We start from the raw sequence: 22,264 nt of genomic DNA on the forward strand, positions 1-22,264 counted from the left end.
CCAGCAAGTTAATTAAAAGTGCTTAATGATAACAAGTTTGAGGGCTGGCTGCAAGTGAGATAACCATTCACCCTTCTCCTCAATCCCGACACACTGGTCCATCCAGTTGACCTTGTGGAACCACTGGGATTACACATCCTTGGAAAAGTTAGCGCCTCTTTGGACTATATACGCTGTGTCACTTTATCATCACAGCAGTGGAGTACTAATGCTTAACATGGGTTTACAACATAGTAGAACAAACTCCTGAAATAGTAGCACACCTCCTCCTTGTCGCACTCTTTCAGGTTTATTTGCATCACTTCATTTCGTCTGCTGATGTCATGCAGAAAGGGTCTGGGTTAAGTCTGAACCACACAAATTAAATGTTAAATGATCCATCCACAGCTGACAACATTCACCTGTTGTCACAAATGTGACGCCTGCATTCAATCTATCACAGTAGTGGACAAGCATACGCTGTTGTTGACCAACGAGAGCAGCTTTTACATCATTCAGTGAGCAATTGGAGAAGTTACGTGTTCATGTGTCGTCCACATTTTGTATTTTGTCATAGCAGACATTATTTAGTTATTTCATAATGATACGTGACCTCCATGTTGGAATAGAAAGACAGATGAAGTGAGGCTTTTATACATGTTTTCCTGCCTGCCAATCTTCCTGTGTGTGGACACACATGCTGGCTTGAGTGGGTGTTGGAGAAGCAGCTCGTCTGGCAGGTGAATTGCTTCACTTTTAAAATCGAAAAATAAACTATTCTATGTTGTCAAGCAAAAAAGAAAAAAGCAGACATAGGCAAGGTTACAATGTGGGGTTTGTTTGAGATTACATATGCATTTAACTTCATTTAACCATGTGAAAGCATCTGGCCTGAATCTGTTCCTGCTGCAGGTCAGTCTGTCTGTTTGGACATGACACAGCCAACCAGAGTGTGTGTCCAGCTTGATCCTTTGTGTGTTTGTGTGCATTTAACCACATCATACAGTCAGCAGACCCCAACCTGATCTCACACGTACTTCACAGGTTGTCCAATCTAAAATTAGGGGAGTCAGTAAACAAACTCATGATGATTATGATGGACAGCTTTTCTTCGTGGTATTGTATGTTCCCATTATGGCTCAACATAATCGATTAATTGTCAAAAACTCAGTTGATGGTGTTTTTATTGAAGTAAGAGACGCTTTTCATATATTCATTCAAAATATAGAAAATCACGGTAATGCCTCGTGTATAATGCGCACCCATGTATAATACGCACCCCCAAAGTTGACCTCGAAATTCTGTAAAACACTTAGCCCTATATGTAATGCATTTTTACAATGCATGATTTTTCTTCTACACATATGATCAAAACATGATGTATTTTCTATGTTTTGTTAGTTTTTTCAAATAATTATTCTGAAGTTAAACACTTTATTTGAACACGTAATACTTTATTTTTATTTACTTGCTCTTAATTTGAAATTCACAGCCCTACTTTTATTTAGTAAATGAGAAAACACACAGTTGTGCTCATATGTTTGTTTACCAGGCAGAATCTTTGCCAGGCAGAATCTCAAACCAGCCCAACTTAGTGCTAAGGAGGGTTGGAGTCAGAAAGGGCATCGGCCTGTCAAACCTATGCCACAATTTATATTGAAATGAGTCATAAACAAATGCAGTGAGGAAGAAATAGATGAAAAGGAGAGCCCTTAAGGAACATTTGGAGTGTCATCCAAAACGGGAACCCCGAATAGGGTAAAGCTGGGAAGGAAAAGACACTTTTGTCTGTCAATTTCCACTGAAAATTTGTGTATCTTTATTTTGCTTATCATAAATATTATGGGAGGCCCAGTGAGCGACTGGTTACACATCTGCCTCACAGTTCTGAGGACCGGGGTTCAAATCCCGGCTCTGCCTGTGTGGAGTTTGCATCTTCTCCCCGTGCCTGGGTGAGTTTTCTCAGGGCACTCCGGTTTCCTCCCATATCCCACAAACCTGCACGGTAGGTTGATTGAAGACAAAATTGCCCGCTCATGTGAATGTGAGTGCCAATGGTTGTTTGTTTCTATGTGCCCTGCGATTGGCTGGCGACCAGTTCAGGATGTAGCCCACCTCTCGCCCAAAGATAGTTGGGCAAGCCTCCAGCACGCCCGCGATCCTAGTGAGGATAAGCGGTACAGAAAATGGATGGATGGATAAATCTTCTGTTTCAGTTGATCCAGAATACATCAAAACTGTAGCCATTCAATGGTGTTTAAGACTTGGCAGAGGCTGCTTGTGTGCTCTTATTGTTGCTAATGCGATGTCTGTGCATGGCCTTGAACTGCACAGATCGTTGTGTCCTCATTTGGGAACATGCGTGTGAGGATTAAAATGAGGAAGGGGAGATGCGTTGGGTGTGTACACTGTGCATGCGAAATGCTCATCTATCAGTAAGACCCAGTGGGGGTTACCAAGCGGCATTATGGCTGGTGTCTGCATGTGCTGGAGCGGTGGCTTCATTTGAAGAGGTGGGGGGAGAGTTGGAGAATCCCGTGGAAAAGGAGATTCTGATGGAAAAGCCATGAAAGGCGCAACAGAGGGGGAGAGGAAAAACAAACTAGTTTTGCTGAAGAGGGGAGGAGAGATGGAGAGGTTGCAAAAACGGGTGATTGAAAGTGGGAGGAAAAGAGGTGTGATAGAGGGTGGGAAAGGAGCAGACAGTCTGGTGGATGGGCAAAAAGACAAAGGGAAGAGAGAGGAGAGTGAGAGGAATCTGCCATGTGGCTGGTTAGACTTGAACACACTAAGCTGCATGAAGATCTCAGGTCTCAAAAGTGTTCCAAGGGTGCCAAAGCAGTGCTTCAGTGAGGCTTGAAGACTCTGTGGAGAAGACAGGACCAGGAAGGGCTTAAGCAAAAGGCAGAGTGATAGACACCGAAGAGGAGGGAGGAGGAGAGGGGAGAGAGGAGGCCGTCTCATGGCGCTCTAACAGCACGCGAGGAGCTGGTGTTGGAGCGAGGCGAGCGCAAGAGAGGGAGGAGAGAGGGAGCCACGGGGAGGGGGTGAGGTATTTAAACACTGGAGCAGGACAGCGCAAACGAAGCTCTCAACTCCCTGAGTGAAGGTAGGACAGGGAGAGGAAGCAACAGAGGAACAGAGCTTCTTCCACAGTTTTTCATACTTTGACACAATATCGCAGCACACACACACTCGCACGCACTTTTGGACTTTTTATTCATCAGTGGACTCCAGAAGCGTCTCCCTGGACTCCAGCTACCTGAGTCCGCTTTGCTCCCATTCATTCATCACTCTCCTCAAATTTACACATCTCGCTCTCACTCTTTGAGGGCAGATGGCCACGCCGTGGGCCTCTCTCGGGGGCGCCTTCGGCTGTGCCCTGCTGGCCCTGGTCCTGGGGAGCAGCAGCGTGGACTTCGGGGTGCCCCCTGCAAGTTTTTACCCCCGGTTCAACCCCTTTTTCTTCCTGTGCACCCATCACGCAGAGCTGGATGGAGTTGGGGTGGCGGAAGGTGGGGGTGAGATGCTGCTCACCATCCAGATCTTGGGTAACCCCACCGCCTACACCCCAGGACAGGAATACCAAGGTGTGTCCATTTGTTTTAATGTGAAATAAAGCTTACCCTTTATTGTTGAATTTTATATGCATTCTCTTATTGTGATTGTGAGTTTTACTTATTATGAAATGTGAATTCATGTTTTCTGTTGTTTTGTTGTCTGAATAGTCAACCATTTAAAACAATCAGTCATAGTTATTTTCGCAGTTTATAAAAAAACAACAACTATTCATTGGAGGGACAAAGGACAAGCATCAAGGAACATACAAACTGATCTCAAATGACACACATTTGTGTTTATAGGCAAAAATACAAATTATTTTTCCAGGTGATTTGCACTTTTTTTCTATTGTTGCTGGTGTGCGAGTGCAGTTTGGATCAAGTGGTTGTTGTTTGGAAGCATTGTTCATGTAATTGTTAAAAAAAAAAAAATAGTGATACTGATTTGGACTTGTTCAGTGTGTAAAGTAGCTTTGGTGTTTGACTAATCTGTGATCCGGATGCTCCATGCGTAGGCAGCTTCTCTACATGATCAGAGAACTGAACGAGAGAGCGAGAGAGAGACAGAGCGTGCGTGCGTGCGTGCAAACGCTGCAAACGGCTATGGACAAAGAGAGTAAAAGTGCAGAAAATGCTAAAGATTTCGGTTTAGCGAAAGCGTCCTTGGGTGCGAGAGGAAGACAGATTAACAGGGCTTTTCCCACGCGGATGCGCTGGCACCTGGTTGTGGAAAAGTGATCCCCCATGATTGCTCCGACTGTGTCGCCACTGCTCAGCACTGGCTCTCGTAACTTACTTAACACTGGGGACAGTGACCCTCACGGGCCAGCGCAGTTCTACAGAGGTCACGTTCCCATGCTACTCTCCTCTCCTCAAGAGTCATGTGTATACAAATTTGATTTATTATTACAGATTTGATCTCACTCTCAAAGTAAAATAATATACACTTTTTCTGTGTTCTTCCTCTTTGGTTTCATTTCATTTTATGTGGCTGACTTCTAACACTCGTCCTGGCTTGATTAGCTACATTGTTTTATCGGAACAAATCAACTTCTTGAATTCAAATAGGATCTGTTCAACACAGTTTGTTGGGAAGGAAGAGGTGAAGGCCAAGAAGAAAATGAGTTCAGGAAAAGCCAGTCGTCTGGAAGAATCAGTTTTATCAAGCTTTGAGTCAAGCACCTTTTAACTGGGGCTTGTAGGGAGAGATTTGGAATAACTGGCGGCTGGATGGGAGGGATGGTGCGCGCAGAGAGGTTTAAATAATTAGCATTATAAACGCGGCGGACTGGGAGGAGGGAGAGATTTAAATAGGGCCGCGGAGTGAGGAGGAGATTTGAATGACGATGAGAGGATTGAGAAGATAAGATAGGAGCAGCGAGGCTTCCACGGAAAAATGACAGGCTTCCAAGCGGCTCACTTTTCTTTTCCGTCCCAGGTTTTGGCCCACGATGGCGGCTCATTGTTAAATTTTTGTGGTTTTGACTTCGAGAGGATGGAAGGCTGAATGGCAAGTGAACAAGTGAAACATGGCTGGCTGTATACAAAGTTGAGCAATATTTCTTTTTGCCTCTTTTGACTGAACTGGTTATATCTGTGCACACTCCCACTTCCAAATGTCAGAGTGGAAGGAATATTTTGGTTTGAGAGCTTCGTCTGGGTATTAAATTCACAGACACGTATGTGCCTCCTTGCCCAACGACACAATCACAATCCTTCCCGGTGACTTCATGTAAATCTTAAGGTTTACTGTTATTATTATTTCATGTGCATTTCTAGATACATAGCTGTCATGTATTTGGCTTGGCTTGATCTAAATTGCCTTTTACTCATCATTTTTCCGGGACGGATGGCCCTCACGTTTTGGGTTAGTTGTGGTTTAATCTCCTAAAAGCAATGTGTGATCTAGATGAGGAAATGGTGGGTGGCAGTCAACAGAGATGCTGGCAATGTGGTTGGCGAAGGCTTGTAAAACAGAACATTGAAGAAATGCTATCTCAGGGTGTTTACGGAAGAAGTTGGGTGACAAAAATGGATTAGTGAACCTTTTCGTGGCGGAGACAAGAGGGGAAAGTCTAACAAAAACATCAGAGCTTTCGAGCCAAGAAGAAGTAAGATTCTGCGCGGTCCATTTGCTTTCCTGTAATTCAGTCTCTGACCTGACCTCTCTGCCTCCTCCTTTGTTGCTTTGGAGCGATAAGACTGAGATGTGTGGGCCGTGCACTATGTGTGTGTGTGTGTGTGTGTGTGTGTGTGCTGTAGATTACTGTATTAAGTTATCAGAATGCGATGGCCAAGAAAGGTTACTGCCTGTGCTGCAACTATTGCCAGGATTGTGGTGGACAAATAAAATGTGTGAGAGAAATAAGAGTTCTTGGGAACTAAAGAGAAGAAGCAATGAAAAGATTATGCGTGCTTTAGGTTCATGCCTGACAACAGCAAGTGTCACTCACACATTCAATCACACTGCCTACATCTGCCCTTATCTTCATGAGGGAAGCGCAGTAAGGTCACGCGGAGATCTGAGCTGTCCTCAAAATAACCAACAGGTCCATTCAAGATGCATTTGCTACACTCGTGACGTGTTGGTTGGTTTGTTCTCTAGAAGACAGAAAACAGAGTGAAACTGCAAATTGTGTGCAGATCCGGATAAAGGAGCCCACTGAAGAATTTAACGTCACTTTTTAGCTTTTGAGACACTGTGGCCTGGACTGAAAAGTAAAACAAAATAAATAAATGACAACCCACCTCCATTTATATCCTCATACAGTACACCATCCTCCATTTACCTCAAAGTAGGGCTTTTTGACACATTATTGTTCACAATTGCCCTTCTACTCTATCACTCTTGTTACCTATTATCACAACAGTAGAAATGCTCCCCATGCAGCAACACGTTTGCAGGAAGCAACAGAAATCTCAGGGCACTTCATCTTAAATTGATACTAATTACCTTAGATAACATTGCCAATGGTTTTTTTTTTTTAAGACCCATCAAATTGAGAGCACAATGGAAACAATTAATGGGGAAATGGTGGTGAGGTGTCCGAATAAGCTGGAAAATGGATGTGCTGGTTGCTTTTTGTTACATGAATTCATTTGTTGCAGTTTCTTCGTTGCCCACTTGTTTGACATGACGTGGTCAGTTGTTGTGTCAGGATATGTCTGCACAGAACCCCAATAGGATGTCTTCTTTTTTTTTTTGTCTTTGTAGCATCTAAATAGCTGGCTCAGGTGGTTTTGGTCTTTTGTTTTCAGAACGTCCAATTTGCATACAGTGTTGGCGTCTTCATGCTTAATAATGGCATACAATATTTGTTTTTACACACGATATGACTTAATTGTATCTTAATGGGTAATGACACGGGATTCATTTGTTTCAGTTTCAGTCATCTCTCTGTTGCTGCATAATTTTTTTTGTTTGCAGGACGCGAGTCACAGTTTTTTTTTTATCGGATGTTCAAATATCGTGGGTTTAAAACGGAATCCAAGAACACAACATGGGCCGAAAATGCGATCCCTTTCTCCAATTTTGGTTATGTTGGATATTTTTTCCTTATAGATTGAATGTCATTGAAAAGTTACCAGTTTCATTTGAGCTGACCTTTTTATTCGAACCTGGCTTTGTGTAACAACTTGTATGGTACATATGCTGTATCATAAACAATATGAGAATGTCTGGCAAGCTACATTGTTGTCTCCTACGATCATGCATTAGTTTAATGCAAGTCAACTGTTCATCTCCACTACAGGCGATCTCAGTTGATAGTCCTTGGACGTGGCTACTCTGTTGGTGCTTTCAAACACACATTGTGAAAAGAATAACTGGAGGAGCTGCATGTTTCAACAAACACTGGGAACGGCAAAAGACTCTATTGTTTGTGTCCAAATCATGAACAGACTGACTGGGTGACCACAGAATAAATCCTTGCTTGCCCTGGCGACGCCTTCAAAATACAACAAAAATACAATTTCTGGTGTGTGAGAACATGTCTGGCATGGACATTCTCCTGATTTGCGCTAAATATCTGAAAGGGCAACAAAAACTCAGGCCCAGATTCTCAGTCCCATATGAAAGAACTGCTGGCCAGTGGTTTATGCAAGGGTCACACTCCTCCAGATTCTTGCAGTGCCAAATTATTAGATTAGATTAGATTTTTAGAGGTTATTAAATCAGAAACGGTAAAATGTACATTTCCACAAAATGACATCGTTAATGGGAACTTAGGAAAATAAAAGAAAATCTCTTCAAATGCCATCAGCTCTTCCCATGATCACCTGACAGATGATAGTCAATCTTTTCAGCTGTTTTCCAGCCAAACACTTTCATTATAGGTTATGCGTCTCTTCTTATTTTTTCTGCAAACCTTCTGCTGACTTAGGTCTGAAGAACAACATGCCAGCCACTTTGAAGTAAAGGTCAGCAGCACAAGGCCTTGTTTAGGCTTTGGGAAAGCAGACCAGGCACTCGGTCCTATCAGTAAAGCCACACAGAGATGTCGAGGAAGCACATCTCTCATCTTTAAGTCGTTACATGCCAAAATAGCAATGCTGTAGTCTGTTGTGGCAGTATCCTGTTGAATGTCATGGTCGCCCAAACCAGCTCCTAAGAACCTTGAGCGCTGGTAAGGGTCTGATTGCTGACGTCTCACCCTTTTTCTTTTTTTTTTTTTTTTTTTTTTTTAGGTCAGTTTCTCACTTCTCCGAAGCACGTGCTCACTTAAAAAGAGCTGTTGCAAGAATTGGCCCGTGGACCAACAAAAGCCTGGCCTAGTTTGCATGCAGTCATCCAATTTCGGGGAACTGGGGAGACTGAAAGTAGGCAAGAGCGAAGCAAGTGGAGAGGGGACAGGGGCTAATGGTTTAATGGGTTTCTCCTGTGAGCAAAGGAAAACCAACACGCAGCGCATACTTGCACTTTAAAGTGTTCCAAACCCTTTGAATTCATTAACTTCCCAGCTCTTCAGTCACTCAGCCTCCTACTGCTTTGTCTGAATAGGTCACTTCACTGAGTCGGGGGAAGTGTGTCAAGTGCAGTACTACGTATTTGTATGGGCGTGCTGCGTGCGTTTGGGTGTTCAGTTTATGTGGACAATGAATGATGAAGCATTTAAAGAGCATTGTGTTCGCTGGGATATGTCCGTTTCTTTTGTGTGGAGGAGCAGATGGGCGAGAAATGAGAATGGATATGCATTTGAAATCTTCCCTTTGTCACGTGCACGCTTGGCCGTGCAGACAGCTCTCAGCTCATAGCGGGTGATCCATCATTACAAAGAGACAGGTCAGATGTTCCGCTAGCTAAACAGATATGTCCTGATTATCAGGCTTTTAGAATTTGTTATATCAGTGTTGCAAAAGGACATGATAGCAGGACTAGGAGTCTTTCATTTTCCTCGTGCCCAAGGGTCTAATTGGCAGTTGATTGAAATGTATGTACAGTAGCAGTCAGTAGGTTCCGCTCTGGAAAAGTTGGAGAACTTATGTTGAATTCCTGGAACCTCGGAGCACAAAGAATCTCTTCCAATCACTTTATTGTGTTAGCGACTGCCACAATGCTGCATGTGTGGTGCAGGTTTGCAAGAAAAGCAAGAAGCCAGTGAGTGCATCTGTGTGATGAGGTGTGTTCCTCCTCCAGTCTTACTTAGGCAAGCGGCGCTGAGCTCTTACATTTTTTATTGTCCGTTTCCTCAATGGATTCTTTTTTTTGGTTTGTTTCTTTCAGCCGAAACATGCAGGCTCTTAACAAGCAAATGAAAATTGTGTTTTCAGTAACTTCCATGAGTGGGCAGATGAGTGGGTGCAAGTATTTTCAGGATGTCGAAGAGTGAACGTGTCTGTTGACTTACAAACCGGGCTGCGCAGATACATGCAAGGCTGCCACAGGCTAAGCATGCATTTGCTTTCTTGTGTCTCTTTGTGGTTTGTGAAGGATTACGTTTTAGGCTGCATACACATTAACACAAATTTCAAAAACCAACGCTTTGCACTTTTATGGTTTGAATGCAGAAAAACATTGCTGTTGTTCATGAAAAAAATTAATTCTCTTCTTAAGTCTGCTTAAGTCCACTTGATGTTTTTTAGCGATGAACATCTCCAAAGTCACTGATTTTCAGGAATAAAAAAAAAAAAAATCTACTAATCAAAATATACTGTTGCACACCAACATAAACACAACACCACCCCAAAATCATCCTCAGTCACTAATTTAATATGCAAAAAAACACCCAATAAAAAATAATCACTAATTTATTATGCTGTCATTGACTAAAATAGTAGGACATCACGAAAATCTTTTTAAAGGTTGCAGAGCCTCGAGTGTTGCAATAAATAAAACAATTAGCTAACTGGGCAGTTTAATAGGCTGAAATACCGTCATGGCTTACCAGATTCTTCTGCAGCGAAGCATTACAGCGATCAATGTTTAGCAAAAAAGGCTGACTCAAATGTACTGTATGTAAAACTAACTATTTTCACTTGGGATTGTCTCAAAAAATAAAAATCATCATAATGCCACATGGCTCCCACAGAGTGAGGGAAAAGGTCGAGTTTTACAACATTTCTCTTCCGGTTGAGTGTTCAAGAGAGTTAATAGATATTTTCCCAGCCATTTCAACCCTTTAAATTGGTTAAAAAGACATGACATGGGTACAGAGCAATAGTATCAATTTGTGAAAAATTTGCGCTGGACAGTGACAATATAAAGCATACAGCACCGTATTTTCACGACCATAAGGCGCAGTCTCAGTTACGGGGTCTATTTCTGTATATAACACAGACCGTATTATTGGGCGCAGGCATGGTCCGCATGCTGTCCTCAGTCACGTCCGTCTTACCTCTATATAAGCAGCGTGGCGGTAGGAAATGCTTCCAGTCAGTCAAGTGGAGTGCTCATCAAAGTCACGCAACAACATTGACAGATTTTGGAACTCGGTTAAGGGGGCACGGTGGACTACTGGTTAGAGCATCTGCCTCACAGTTCTGAGGACCGGGGTTCAAATCCCTGGCCCAGCTTGTGTAGAGTTTGCATGTTCTCACCGCGCCTGCGTGGGGTTTCTCCGGGCATTCCGGATTCCCCCCACAAAAACATGCGTGGTAGTTTAATTGACAACTCTAAATTGCCCGTAGGTGTGAATGTGAGTGCGAATTGTTGTTTGTTTGTATGTGCCCTGCGATTGGCTGGCAACCAGTTCAGGATGTACCCCGCCTCCTGCCCGATGACAGCTGGGATAGGCTCCAGCACACCCGCGACCCTTGTGAGGATAAGCGGCTCAGAAAACGGATGGATGGATGGATGGATGGAACTCGGTGCACACATAAGGCGTGCCGCATTATAGGGCGGCCCGTCCATTTTGGAGAAAATGTAAGACTTTTAAGTGCGCCTTAAGGTCGTGAAAATATGGTAATTTGAACAATAATAACAAACTATTATGCTTGAGTTGTGATTTCAAAACTAGTTATCCATCAATTTGTTGTGTATATTTAATAATATGATGAGGGAATTAAAAATTCATATGGTTTCACTGTCAAAATCATAACTACAATGTGGCCCTTGACAAAATGAGCTCGACAACCCTGATCTACTGCATATGTTCCCTGAGACTGACTGGCGACCAAGTACAATAGCTTGGAAAAGGACATTTTGGGCATTTCCAAACAAGGTTATCTCGCAAACCTGATAAAAGGACATAAAAAGTAAAATTAAATAAAATAAATTGATGAGAATGAGAAACTCTCTCTCTTTAATGAGAGAGAGTTTCAAAAAGTTTCCCCTTCTTTAGTGATATTGCAGTATCGTTGTGTTTCTTTCGATCAACCCCATCATTACAGCACAATCGTGGTCTTTAAGTGCTCTTCCGATTTGTGCCCCCTTTAAATTTTCAGTGGCACATATATTACCTCTCCTCTTCCTCTCCCATTGTTTTGTTGTTTTTCAACACACACACGCACACACACACACACACGCACACATTACTATAACTATAGTGTGTGTTTATGCAAAGTCATGCCAATGCCTACTTCATAACAATGGCGCTGTGTTCGTTGTCCTCGAGGACTGCTAAGTGTCCTTAGGGTGCACTTGAAATGTGATGGATGCTTTTCAAACCATCTCCTCCCTCCTGGTCACCATTAGTGCTCCTCGTGTTGTTTATGCGGTGATTTCCTAGCTGTCTTTGCTTGAAATGTCAACTTTACCCACAGCCTGTTCCTTACAGAGAATGAAGTTCCTGTTGGTGGATTGTACACCTCCTTTTGCCACTTTTTGCGCCCACTGTAGAACCTCCCCCTGGTTCCTTCATTGACAGCTCAGTAATCCCCGCTTGAGGGGGAATCGGAGGGGGGGGCAACGTGTCGTCTGTGCTGATAGCATTCAACGGGCCTTGTAGTGCCTCAGGAGACCCACGACAGAGTAGGCTACGTGGTGCAACTAGCAGGGTGCTGGTGACTCGGCGTGTGGCGCAGACGGATTAGCCTCAGCCCTACGCCCCCCTTTTTCCAGCACTGGCCCCCCTCAAAAAGCCTGGCCCACTCTGGCTCGACTTGGCAGGCTGGCAGAGGCAGATTACACAGCCCCTCGGATGCATAGCTCACCCGTCCTCCTGTCCAAAGTGACAATATGGGTGAGGGGGATGGTATTTACAGGGGTTGGAAAATATCAAATTCTCCTAATACTCTGTTGTGACATACCTCCCACCCCCACAAAAAGGATATATAACTCCATACCCCACAGATTTGTGTCATCAGTTAGCTCAGTACAGTTTTGGTACGAGACACGTCTTTACTGTCTTGTCTCGAAGCGCACTAAAACAACAATTCCAAACCATATCATCTTGTAGCACCGTTTGTTTGGGAGGCCAACCAATGATACGATAGCTGTAAAGCTAAAAACTTGCTATTTATTGATTTGTCAACCAAGAATTGGAAATGGGAAAGCACCAAAAATGAAATAGTGAGCACGTCTGCCTCACAGTTCTGACATTGGTGATTCGAATCTGCCAGCCTGATGTGTGGAGTTGGTTTGTACTCACCATGCTTGCATGGACTTTCTCCAGTTACTCTGGCTTGTCCCACATAAATAAATAAATAAAAATAATAACATTTAAGACTATAAATTGTCCTATGGTGTGAATGTGAGTGTCCAAAATTCTGAAAGTAACTGTGAATGATTGTTTGTTTCCGACACTAAATTCACACTACAGGGCATGATGGCCAATTAGGATTTTTTTGTTAAAACCGATCTTTTTATGTAGTTGCTCACTTTACAAAAACAAATGCGACTTCTAAATTGGATGGAATGACATGACACGTACGCGCAAAAAAACAAAAACGTCACATTGCAGATTCACACAAACATGAGACGCTGTGTGTTTACAGAAGTAAATATGGTCCTGTGTGTAGGTCCCATGATGCATTTGTGGCAATTTCAAGGATTTTGTTCTTGAACTGCCCAGTTCCCCCCATACATTTATCACTTCTAAAGCATCTTCTTTTCGCGACTGAGTGTTTTCTGCTCCTTCGTCCGCCGTTGCTTGTCGCACGTCCGTTTTGTTGAATAACACGAAGTGGCGTTTTTCGCCTTTTGATGACATATAGGTAGGATGAGTGTCTAGACTGCACTCACATCGATACATATCCCATTTATATCCACATTCGAAAGATGCCTGCGTCTTATTTAAAAAAAAACATCTAAATTGTACTGTTCACAAGAAAAATTCATGATACATTTAAAGATTAGGCCCCAAAAAATCTGAATTGACCGGCATTATGAACATAGCCTATGTTCCCTATGATTGGACTAGGTGACTAGTTCAGAGTGTAATTTTAGCTGGGATCCACCTCAACAATAACCCTAATGAGGATACACGGTATAAAAAAATTGATGGCTGGATGGCACCAAAAAAAAAAAAACAGTACATTATGATGGAGAGACAATTGTTTATGGATGTCATTATTATACAACTGTGCAGTGCATCATCCTTTTTTTTTTAATTAATTGGTGGATTCTTTGGTTCATTTACATATCTGGCACAGAAATAATACAAACTTGATCAGGATTTATAATTCTGAAGTGGACAGTTGCCACTGTATAGAATAATTTTTGCTCTTATTCGCTCAATGTGGAGAACATCTGACATGAGGAGAAGGTAGAAGTTAAGAAAAAGGGCTTGAAATTTATACAGCCTGACTATGTTAATTACCACTATGGTTGTCTAATTAGAGCAATTAAATTAGATATAAAGACAAAGGCTTTTAAATTGATCCACCATCTTGCTGTCTTTAATTACTCCATTTAACACTCGAAATCACAACTCAATCCCTCCCCTCTACTTGCAACCCCCCCCCCCCCCCCCCCCCCTTCACATTGCTCACTTCTGCCTTTCTCTATTCCACTGAATCGTTTTATTCCTAAAGGCGATGGAGGCAATTTTACAAATGTCAATAGTACACTAAGTTGGCCATGATCTGTAACCTTTGACGCCAGGAAGCCATACCAAATATCCCTGTTTCCTTTCCAGTAAGCAGGATATCTTCTACTTCCATCAACAGCCTAACTCTTGTCGGGCTTCAAGAATGACAAAATAAATTAGACTCATCATTTAATGCTGAATGACATCTGTGTGCTGTCTTGACTACCTGAACATATTAATCATTATGACTAACCACTATTGAAACCAGTCACATAATGAGTTATTGTTAATGGAACTTTAGTTGATGTCTGTTCTTTGAGCTGCTGCGCTAATTTGTTGATTGATTGCATGGAAGTAAAAATTCTTTGTAGTTTAGACATACACAAACTACAGTGTTGTGACCTCGTGGATGAGTCCTCGCTGTGATCTTGGATAAATTTTGTTGACTGGCCACCCCACTGTTCCATGACTCCTCCATTTGTGGACAATGGCTCTCACCGTGGTTTGTTGGAATCCTAAAGCTTTAGAAATTGCTTTGTAACCCTCTCCGGACTGATAGTTGTCAATTACTTGATTTAAGGTCTCCTCTCGAATTTCTTTACATCGTGGCATTTTTTTGCAGCCTTTTGAGATCTTCTACCAGACTTCATTTTATCATACAGGTTCTATATCAGTGATTTCCTGATTGAATGGATCTGGAGAGGTTTTCTTTAAAAAAAAAAAAAAATTTCTGGAAGGAAATTATGCTTTGATTTGTACAGAATTTGTGCTATTTTACAGTCAATGTGACCTCTATGAACCTGCCTTGAACCGAAGAGTTACTGTAAATAAACAGCTAGAAATCAGTCTTGCCATATCCTATAAACTGCAAACCTCAAGGATAGTGGTCAGTAGTCAGTGATTTGCATCTTATGTTTGGTGGCTTAGCAATATAGCATGTTGGATCTGCATGCCTTGAAGTACCAAAAGGCATTTGTCCTGCAAATTAATGTTTAGTGGGTTTCTGCAGTAGTGTTGGTCAAACTCAGTGGTGGGAAATAATGAAGTACAAATACTTTATGACTGTACCTAATCAGAGTTTCCTTATCTATTCTTAAGTTTTTGTTTTTCCAAGGACTTGTTACTTTTACTCCCTATATTTGAACACTGATATCTTTCTACTCCTTACTCTTGTCAAAATAGGCTTTCTACTTTGATCAACGTCCGTGAAAGACGACACGATATAACGAAGACATTAAAAGAGAGAGGTAAAAGTCGAGACCTTGATTGCGTAATTGTGTGGTTGAGATCTTGGGGATTTATGATGTGCAAAAAAATAGGGACAGCTGCAACATGGAGCATTGATGACAATGGAGCAACAGATTCAGAGATGCAAGCTTTTTCCCATCCATGAGCAAATGCATTGTCTAGTGCCAGCCTAAGAGCCACAAGCTTCTGGCATTGGGGGAAAAAAATAAAAATCTGTTTAGGTAAGGTGTATTTTTTCAGTTGTTATCATTACTTATTTAATATTTTTTTTTAGTTCACAACGTTAGCCGAGCTGTGGGAACACGTTGTTTTGCCAATGCTTGCTAGCTCTTAGTCTAAAATAAACACAACTTTACTTTTTGTGCCAAATTATTAAAAACGGTATTGTCTCTTCCTAAAACTGGAACAGAGCCAGACAGTTTCGCATTCAGTTCGCCAATTCCTCACTGTCATGGGTTGTGTGGTCTCAGCTCGCTAAGTTATGAGGTAGCGCTGGGGTAATGGGAGGTTGGGGAAAGTCCAGCTGTGAGAAAGAAGGAAAGGAGGTCAAGTCGCTTAGCGTCGCCAAGTAGGACCTTGCAGGGTTTGCCCCTCGGTGTGAGAGAGAGGCAATGAGATTCTACGATTGACAGCTAAGGCCTCATTATCTCCTTGTTTCCTATCAGCACAGCTCCCAGTGGAGCAGGTCAGACGGGACAGAGGAACACTTGATGTTTGTCCATTTCTGCTTTTCACTGCTGCTTAACATGTTCCAGTTTTTCATTGATTTTGAGGTAATGCTCTCGTGGTACTGTATTTGTTTGTGTGCACAATCAGAGTTACACTAAAAGGAATGGACCGATTTAACCAAACTTGGGGGAATATGGGGGGGGGGGTGGGGGGTCTACAGTTAGTCAAGGAGAAAAGCCAGGTGAATATCTCTGATCTCAATGCAAATGATCAATCAATCAACGTGTACAATTTGGTGCTCATCCAATTAAGGATTATCTCACTTTGGCAGAGGTTTGTGCTCAAGTGAGTATTATTCCAGTTTGAATCTTTTTTTTCATGTGTGGTATTTCCTTATTTGTGCTGAAATCTGTATTTCCACAGAATTTGTACAGGGTTGTGGTTTCATGCCTTAAGCCAATTTGTTGCTGTGTTTGTGCATTCCCTCAGATTTTGTTTTGCCCCTGGTAATACAAGGTAACCCTTTGTGTTTACATTTGGATTGTTTGTTTCCTGACTAATGTGTCTCCTATAGCGATGTAGCTTTTTTTCTAATATTTAAGTTAATTTTTGTTCTTACAACCAAAGGGTGCTTGCCAAGTCTGGATATTTGAGGCTGTGTCTTGGTCTGCAGAACACATGGTGTTGATCATAAGGACAGCTCACTCTCCAGTCCTGGCAGTCACCAAGCGACAGGGGGAACAAATCAAGGCGTTCCTGACCCCTAATCCAATGTAAAATTTGGAACAACCGCTAAGGCTGAATTTTTTATTATTTTTTTTTCGATGAATAAAATGCAGATTATTTTTTGTTTTATGTGCCGGATATTACTGCTTCAAGTCGCTGATGTTTTGTTCCCTTTTGGTATTACAGGCCTTCTGGCCCTAATTCTCATGTCATCCTATAAGGATGGAAGATATTTAGTATTTCTTTCTCACTATTTAAAACAGTTTTGGTGTCTTGATGACATGTCTGTGGAATACTTTTAGTCAAAATACCCCAAGGATCAAGATTTACAGCAAACAGATTATTTTAATTGTCGATGAGGGACGGTGATCAAATGTTTTTACCCCCCAAAACTGACTGTCACAGATGGGGATGGGGGTCGAAGTGCACCTGTACCCACCTGAGCCCGTTTGGATGCCGCCCCTCCCCAGGTGGATGCCCTGGGAGGTGGAGCTACGGGATTAAATGAGGCATGCCGCTTCAACACTACTACAAAATGTGATTAATAAAAACGAGTCCCCATAGGACAAACACATTTCACTTGAGGAATGGCACGTCATACAATACACGTCATGCGCTTGTCAATTTGTGTGTGGATCCGCGTAGCGGACATGTCACATTCTGAGCGTGTGCCGCCTAGCTGAAGCTAATTCTAATCTGTGCTAACAAAACTCATTTTGAGCTCTGCTTGACTTTTGGTTATGACATACATCGTGTTTAAGGCAGTGTAGCCCAGTCGTAGCTTGAAAGTGGCCGATCTTTGCCCAGTTTAGATGAGAAAGGGTAAAGAAAATGTGTCTGTGTGGTGGGTGGGTGGGGGGGGGGGGGGTATTATTATGTAAATTACTGGCACTTTGAAGTCACAATCTGGCAAAATTTGCAGAATGTCTCGTTAACGGAAACACTTTCGGAAATAGGTGGCTGACAAACTATTTGCTTGGTTGTATAATGTCACATTTGATGAGTGAGTCGGCACTCCAGTGCCTCAACTATTTCTACAGCCAAATTAAAAGTATATTTTCATGAATATTGCTCTAATAAGTAGAAATGATTAGAAAAGATACTGGAACTGTGTCTTCCAAGTGTTTTTAGCAGAAAGATGTTAAACACTTTCGCTTTTCATGTCAGAGAATTTGATTTACAGCCTCGTATGAATGCAGCCAGACGCATGCATTTGCATTATAGCACAATGAAGTGTGATTGCGACAGATTATGTGTGAAGAACAGGATGCTTGTGATTGAACCGCACTCCTCTTTCTCTTCACGTCTGTTGTAGGGGTGAAGCCAAACTAAGGGAGACAGGACCCTCGATAGAGATACAGTATGATGCTACGACGCCACATTAGAATCCTTGGCAGCATTCGTAAAAGCTCCTGTAAACTGGTCCTCTGAGATACGTTGTTTAGAGACTTTTGCATAAGAAGCTGGAGATGTTATTAAAACCTGTAGAAGCTCAGTGTCCAATAGGTTGCCTTTGATCGAGTATCTCACAGCAGATGGCAGTGCCAGCAGGCCACGATGGTGCCAGAAGGTTACGCAATGGAATGATGCCTCTTAGACCTCACTGGAACACCGCATGACACATACATGTGCAGGGTTACACTTCCCACACGATCCCTTGATACTGCAACGGATACATCTATACTTAATAATTCTGCATTTTATGGAACTTGCTGAAAAAAAACGTTGCGTCCTTCCATTTCCTTGAAGGTGTTGTGCACAGGACGCTCACAGTGGAGTGGCACCCTGACCCTGCTGTCATGGCCACGCAAACAGATGGAATTGTAGCCTCCCTACGGGCCGGTTCTTCATTTCCGGGTCCTCTCTCGGCACGTGTATGTCTGTCTGTGGGATATGGGTCAGATGGTCAGCTATCTTTATCTAAAGTGTTGCCAAGAAAAGCTCCATTCATTTGGAAACGAAAAGGGTGTTCTCCTCGCTTCTCTCACTTTTTTTTTTTTTTTTTTTTTGTGGTTTTTCCGTCTGAGAATATTTGGGCTGCTATGTGGCTTGCTCTACATTGCGCTTGCAGAACCTTTAGCGTGGCGTCTGCGGTGAAGCTTATGAAAGTGGGTGTGTTTGTGCAGAAGAGCATTAGAAAAGGAACCATTCAGGCCCCGCCAACGACGCCAAGAGGACTTCAATGGAAGCGAGCAAGGTTGAAACGTAAATCAGTTCTTATTTCCCAGCGCCACTCAATCCTCCTCCATCATTATTCCTAACAATGAGCCCATGCCAGCTAGCTTTTCAACGCCATCAGGAGACATTATTGTTGTTTTAAATGCCAGTGGGCAGTATTTAGCAGGAGCCTATAAATGATTCCTTACCAAGCATACAGTGATCCATTCACATTAGTAAAACCCTCTGTGAATATGGACATATTTTGTGTTTGTATGCTCAGGTGCATTCATTAGTGGATTCCAAAACACAACTCTTAGGGATGACCTGGAATCTATAATATTTAATGCACGACTCTCTTCAAAGGCAATTTTTCACAAACCTTCTATTGTACCATTTTGCTTCCAAAGTAAGGTCATGCTTGCTTTTTTTTAAATTAATGTGCTCCACATTGGCCAATCAGAGCAAAAGTCACGAATGTGCAACTTGTTAATGAATGAATACAGTAATCACATGCTTCTGAAAAGCAGACTTTGTGCCATGTAGCTGTGACATGTATGTTTCATTTATTTGGGTTATTTGTGTAACCTCTTGCGTCTCTACATTCGTTGAGAGATTCTTCACGTGAAAGGTAATGGATTTGTGTAAATATGTTTTCTTCCATCGTGAAGATATGTGTGCTGGCTGGTGTTTTATGCCATAACATTACTCCTGGTGGTGTTGAAGAAATCTCAAGGCCCATCAATACTTGAGCATCGGCATGGTTGTGTATGTCTGTAATGAGGCATACCACATTGATTAGTCAATATTACATGCTGGCTTAGAGCCACTGGTTCTGCTCTATGCTGTGTTCAAATAGAAAATAACACCTGTACAGCTGGCCAGCACGTATCTTGATAATTGTACTCGTTTTACATTCAAAGAGACGTGCCGTTTTTTTCACAATTTAAAACAGCTCCCAGGTCTTTGGCAGTCCGTGGTCAAAAGACTAGAAAAATAAAGACATTTCTCCTTGTGAGGAGGAGCGGCTCAGAGAATGGATGGATGGATGGACTTTCATGCTCTGATTTAAAGGAATAAATAAGAAGTTACTCATCAGCTACTGAGTACTTAGTTACTTAGGAGGCTTACCTTTTTACTTTTACTTGAGTCTTATTTTTCTAAAATAACAGTATTCTTACTTGAGTAAATAAGTGGCTACTCTACCCACCTTTGTAAATTATGGATGTAAGGAATGAATGGCCACGCATGCAAGCACGCACGCACGCATGCACACACACACACACACACACACACACCTTGCCTCTGTGTTGTATGAGAGTGTTGGCTCCCATTCTTCCATTATGGATCCTCATTCACTTTGGCCAAGTGAGCAGGAGTCAAAAACAAAAGTATGGATGAGAATGAGAAAAGCAACCATCAAAAGTGTGTGCGTGTGTGTGTGTGAACGAATAGTACCCGCACAAGTAATTGGATTTGATCAGATTGGCTCATTTGATCGGCTGCAAGTGTGACATGAGTGCCGATGAGGGTATGTGTAAATAATTTAGTTCTTGCATTTGTATTGATCAGGTTGCGCCGCACTGCACAGGCATCACCACCTTTTCAGACCTTTAGCCCCCACTCTCATTTTGTTGCCTGAATCCGTAACCTTGTGCTCCCAACTGCCCTTATGCTTCCACCTCAAACGGAGAAGGTAGTCTGCTAAGAGACAAAGTGCAGAAGGGAGCTTTTGTTTGCTCATGATTTCTCAAATGGGCGGCACGGTGGACGACTGGTTAGAGCGTCAGCCTCACAGTTCTGAGGACCCGGGTTCAATCCCCGGCCCCGCCTGTGTGGAGTTTGCATGTTCTCCCCGTGCCTGCGTGGGCTTTTCTCCGGGCACTCCGGTTTCCTCCCACATCCCAAAAACATGCATTCATTGGAGACTCTAAATTGCCCGTAGGCATGACTGTGAGTGCGAATGGTTGTCTGTTTGTATGTGCCCTGCGATTGGCTGGCGACCAGTTCAGGGTGTACCCCGCCTCCTGCCCGATGACAGCTGGGATAGGCTCCAGCACGCCCGCGACCCTAGTGAGGAGAAGCGGCTCAGAAAATGGATGGATGGATGGATTTCTCAAATGGGAAATGGAGAGAAACTGCAGGCGGATCCTTTGTATGTGTGTGAGTAACACTCAGCCTATGTGTCTATGGAGAGTAATGGAGTATGTGTAACCTTGCCGATGCAGGTGAATGGAAATATGGAGATAAGCGAATTGTGTGTACGGAGGCTGGGGAAGCCAGGGCTGACATAGTGCATTAAATATATTCCACCACTCCATTGAATACAACATAACATGGCCTTGGATCAATGAATGTAATGTAAACACAGCCAGTGTGTCTCAGAGCACTGTGGATTGCATCTGTTGAATAGATAAAGTGCTCCGGGAAGCAAAAATAGCACAAAAAAACAAACATGTATTCACAGTGGAAACACTGAAATTGCTGATATGAATGAGAGCCGTTTTCCCTCCTTTAGTGGATATAGTGGTGTTGAATATAATGCTGCTGTTGCCAAGCAAAATACACCGTACTGCACCTGTCTTTGTGCTCTTCATTTTAACAGTTAGTCTGCCATCATTCTGACCAGATTGTGAGAGATTTTATGACGAGTGTCAGCAAAGTCCAGGATTGGTGTCACAAAATATATATTAGTTTTCTAAGTTTTGATATGAAGAAACGATGAGGTGAACTCTACTCTTAAAATAGGGCATCGCACATGAGATATGCACAAAAACAGGACACGCTCATCCTAGACACACTTACACAAACATTAGGTGCCTTGCGTGTATCATAAGGCTCAATGGAGTCACCCAGACAGGCAGGCAGGGTGTGAGACTGGGCCACACAGTCCGCTCTGCCTAGAATCCCACATAAAAACACAGCAAGCCCCAGAAGAAGAAGCGCCGAAACCAAACTCACATGTTGCCATTTAATACTAAAAACACATCAACACCGCGGGTGTCACTGCATTTTCTTATTCCCCGAAATGCAGAGGCCGATTCCAGGGTCAATCACTGCCAACTGCAGGCTTATTTTTTCACTCCTTCTTGAGTAAAGTGTATTTTTGGGGAGTGGGTTCTTCTTGAGGCCAGACGTCTCCCCCGTGTTCGCCTCTGTCTGGCTGGAAGCCGTCCACAGGCGAAGCTGACGGCTCTGTGGTGCCATCACTCAGGGTCTTTGTTTACAGGGTGGATCAATAGTTAAGTTGCTGTGGGTTATACTAAACTGTAGATCTCAACTGCAGAATAATAGACCTCTGGCAGATTTCTACCCTGATGCTGTTTGAGGTGACCTGAAATGAATACAGACCTAACTCGACTGTCAGGGTCACAGCTAATTAGCTTATCAGGGTTGTTGCTGTCTGGCTGTGATCAAAGCACAGGGATTTCTTTGATTAATTTGTGTTGTTGTCTTGTTTCAAGAAACCCAAGTTTTGATTTAAGTATTTTTTTTGTGTCTATGTTTCCCCACACACAG

At 42.7% G+C, this 22,264-nt stretch overlaps 1 protein-coding gene across 2 annotated transcripts in view; it reads left to right on the top strand.

Moving 5' to 3' along the window:
• The first annotated feature begins 3,081 nt into the window (after positions 1–3,081).
• The window catches only part of reln (reelin), a 100,410-nt gene continuing 81,227 nt past the window's right edge, over positions 3,082–22,264 (top strand). For both annotated transcript variants that reach the window (XM_061676200.1, XM_061676201.1), the window contains exon 1: positions 3,082–3,569. In XM_061676200.1, the coding sequence (XP_061532184.1) occupies positions 3,317–3,569 (253 nt within the window). In that variant the 5' untranslated portion in view covers positions 3,082–3,316. The remainder of the gene's footprint in view (positions 3,570–22,264) is intronic.

Source organism: Phycodurus eques, chromosome 5 (assembly GCF_024500275.1).
Source record: "Phycodurus eques isolate BA_2022a chromosome 5, UOR_Pequ_1.1, whole genome shotgun sequence".
NCBI lineage: Eukaryota > Metazoa > Chordata > Actinopteri > Syngnathiformes > Syngnathidae > Phycodurus > Phycodurus eques.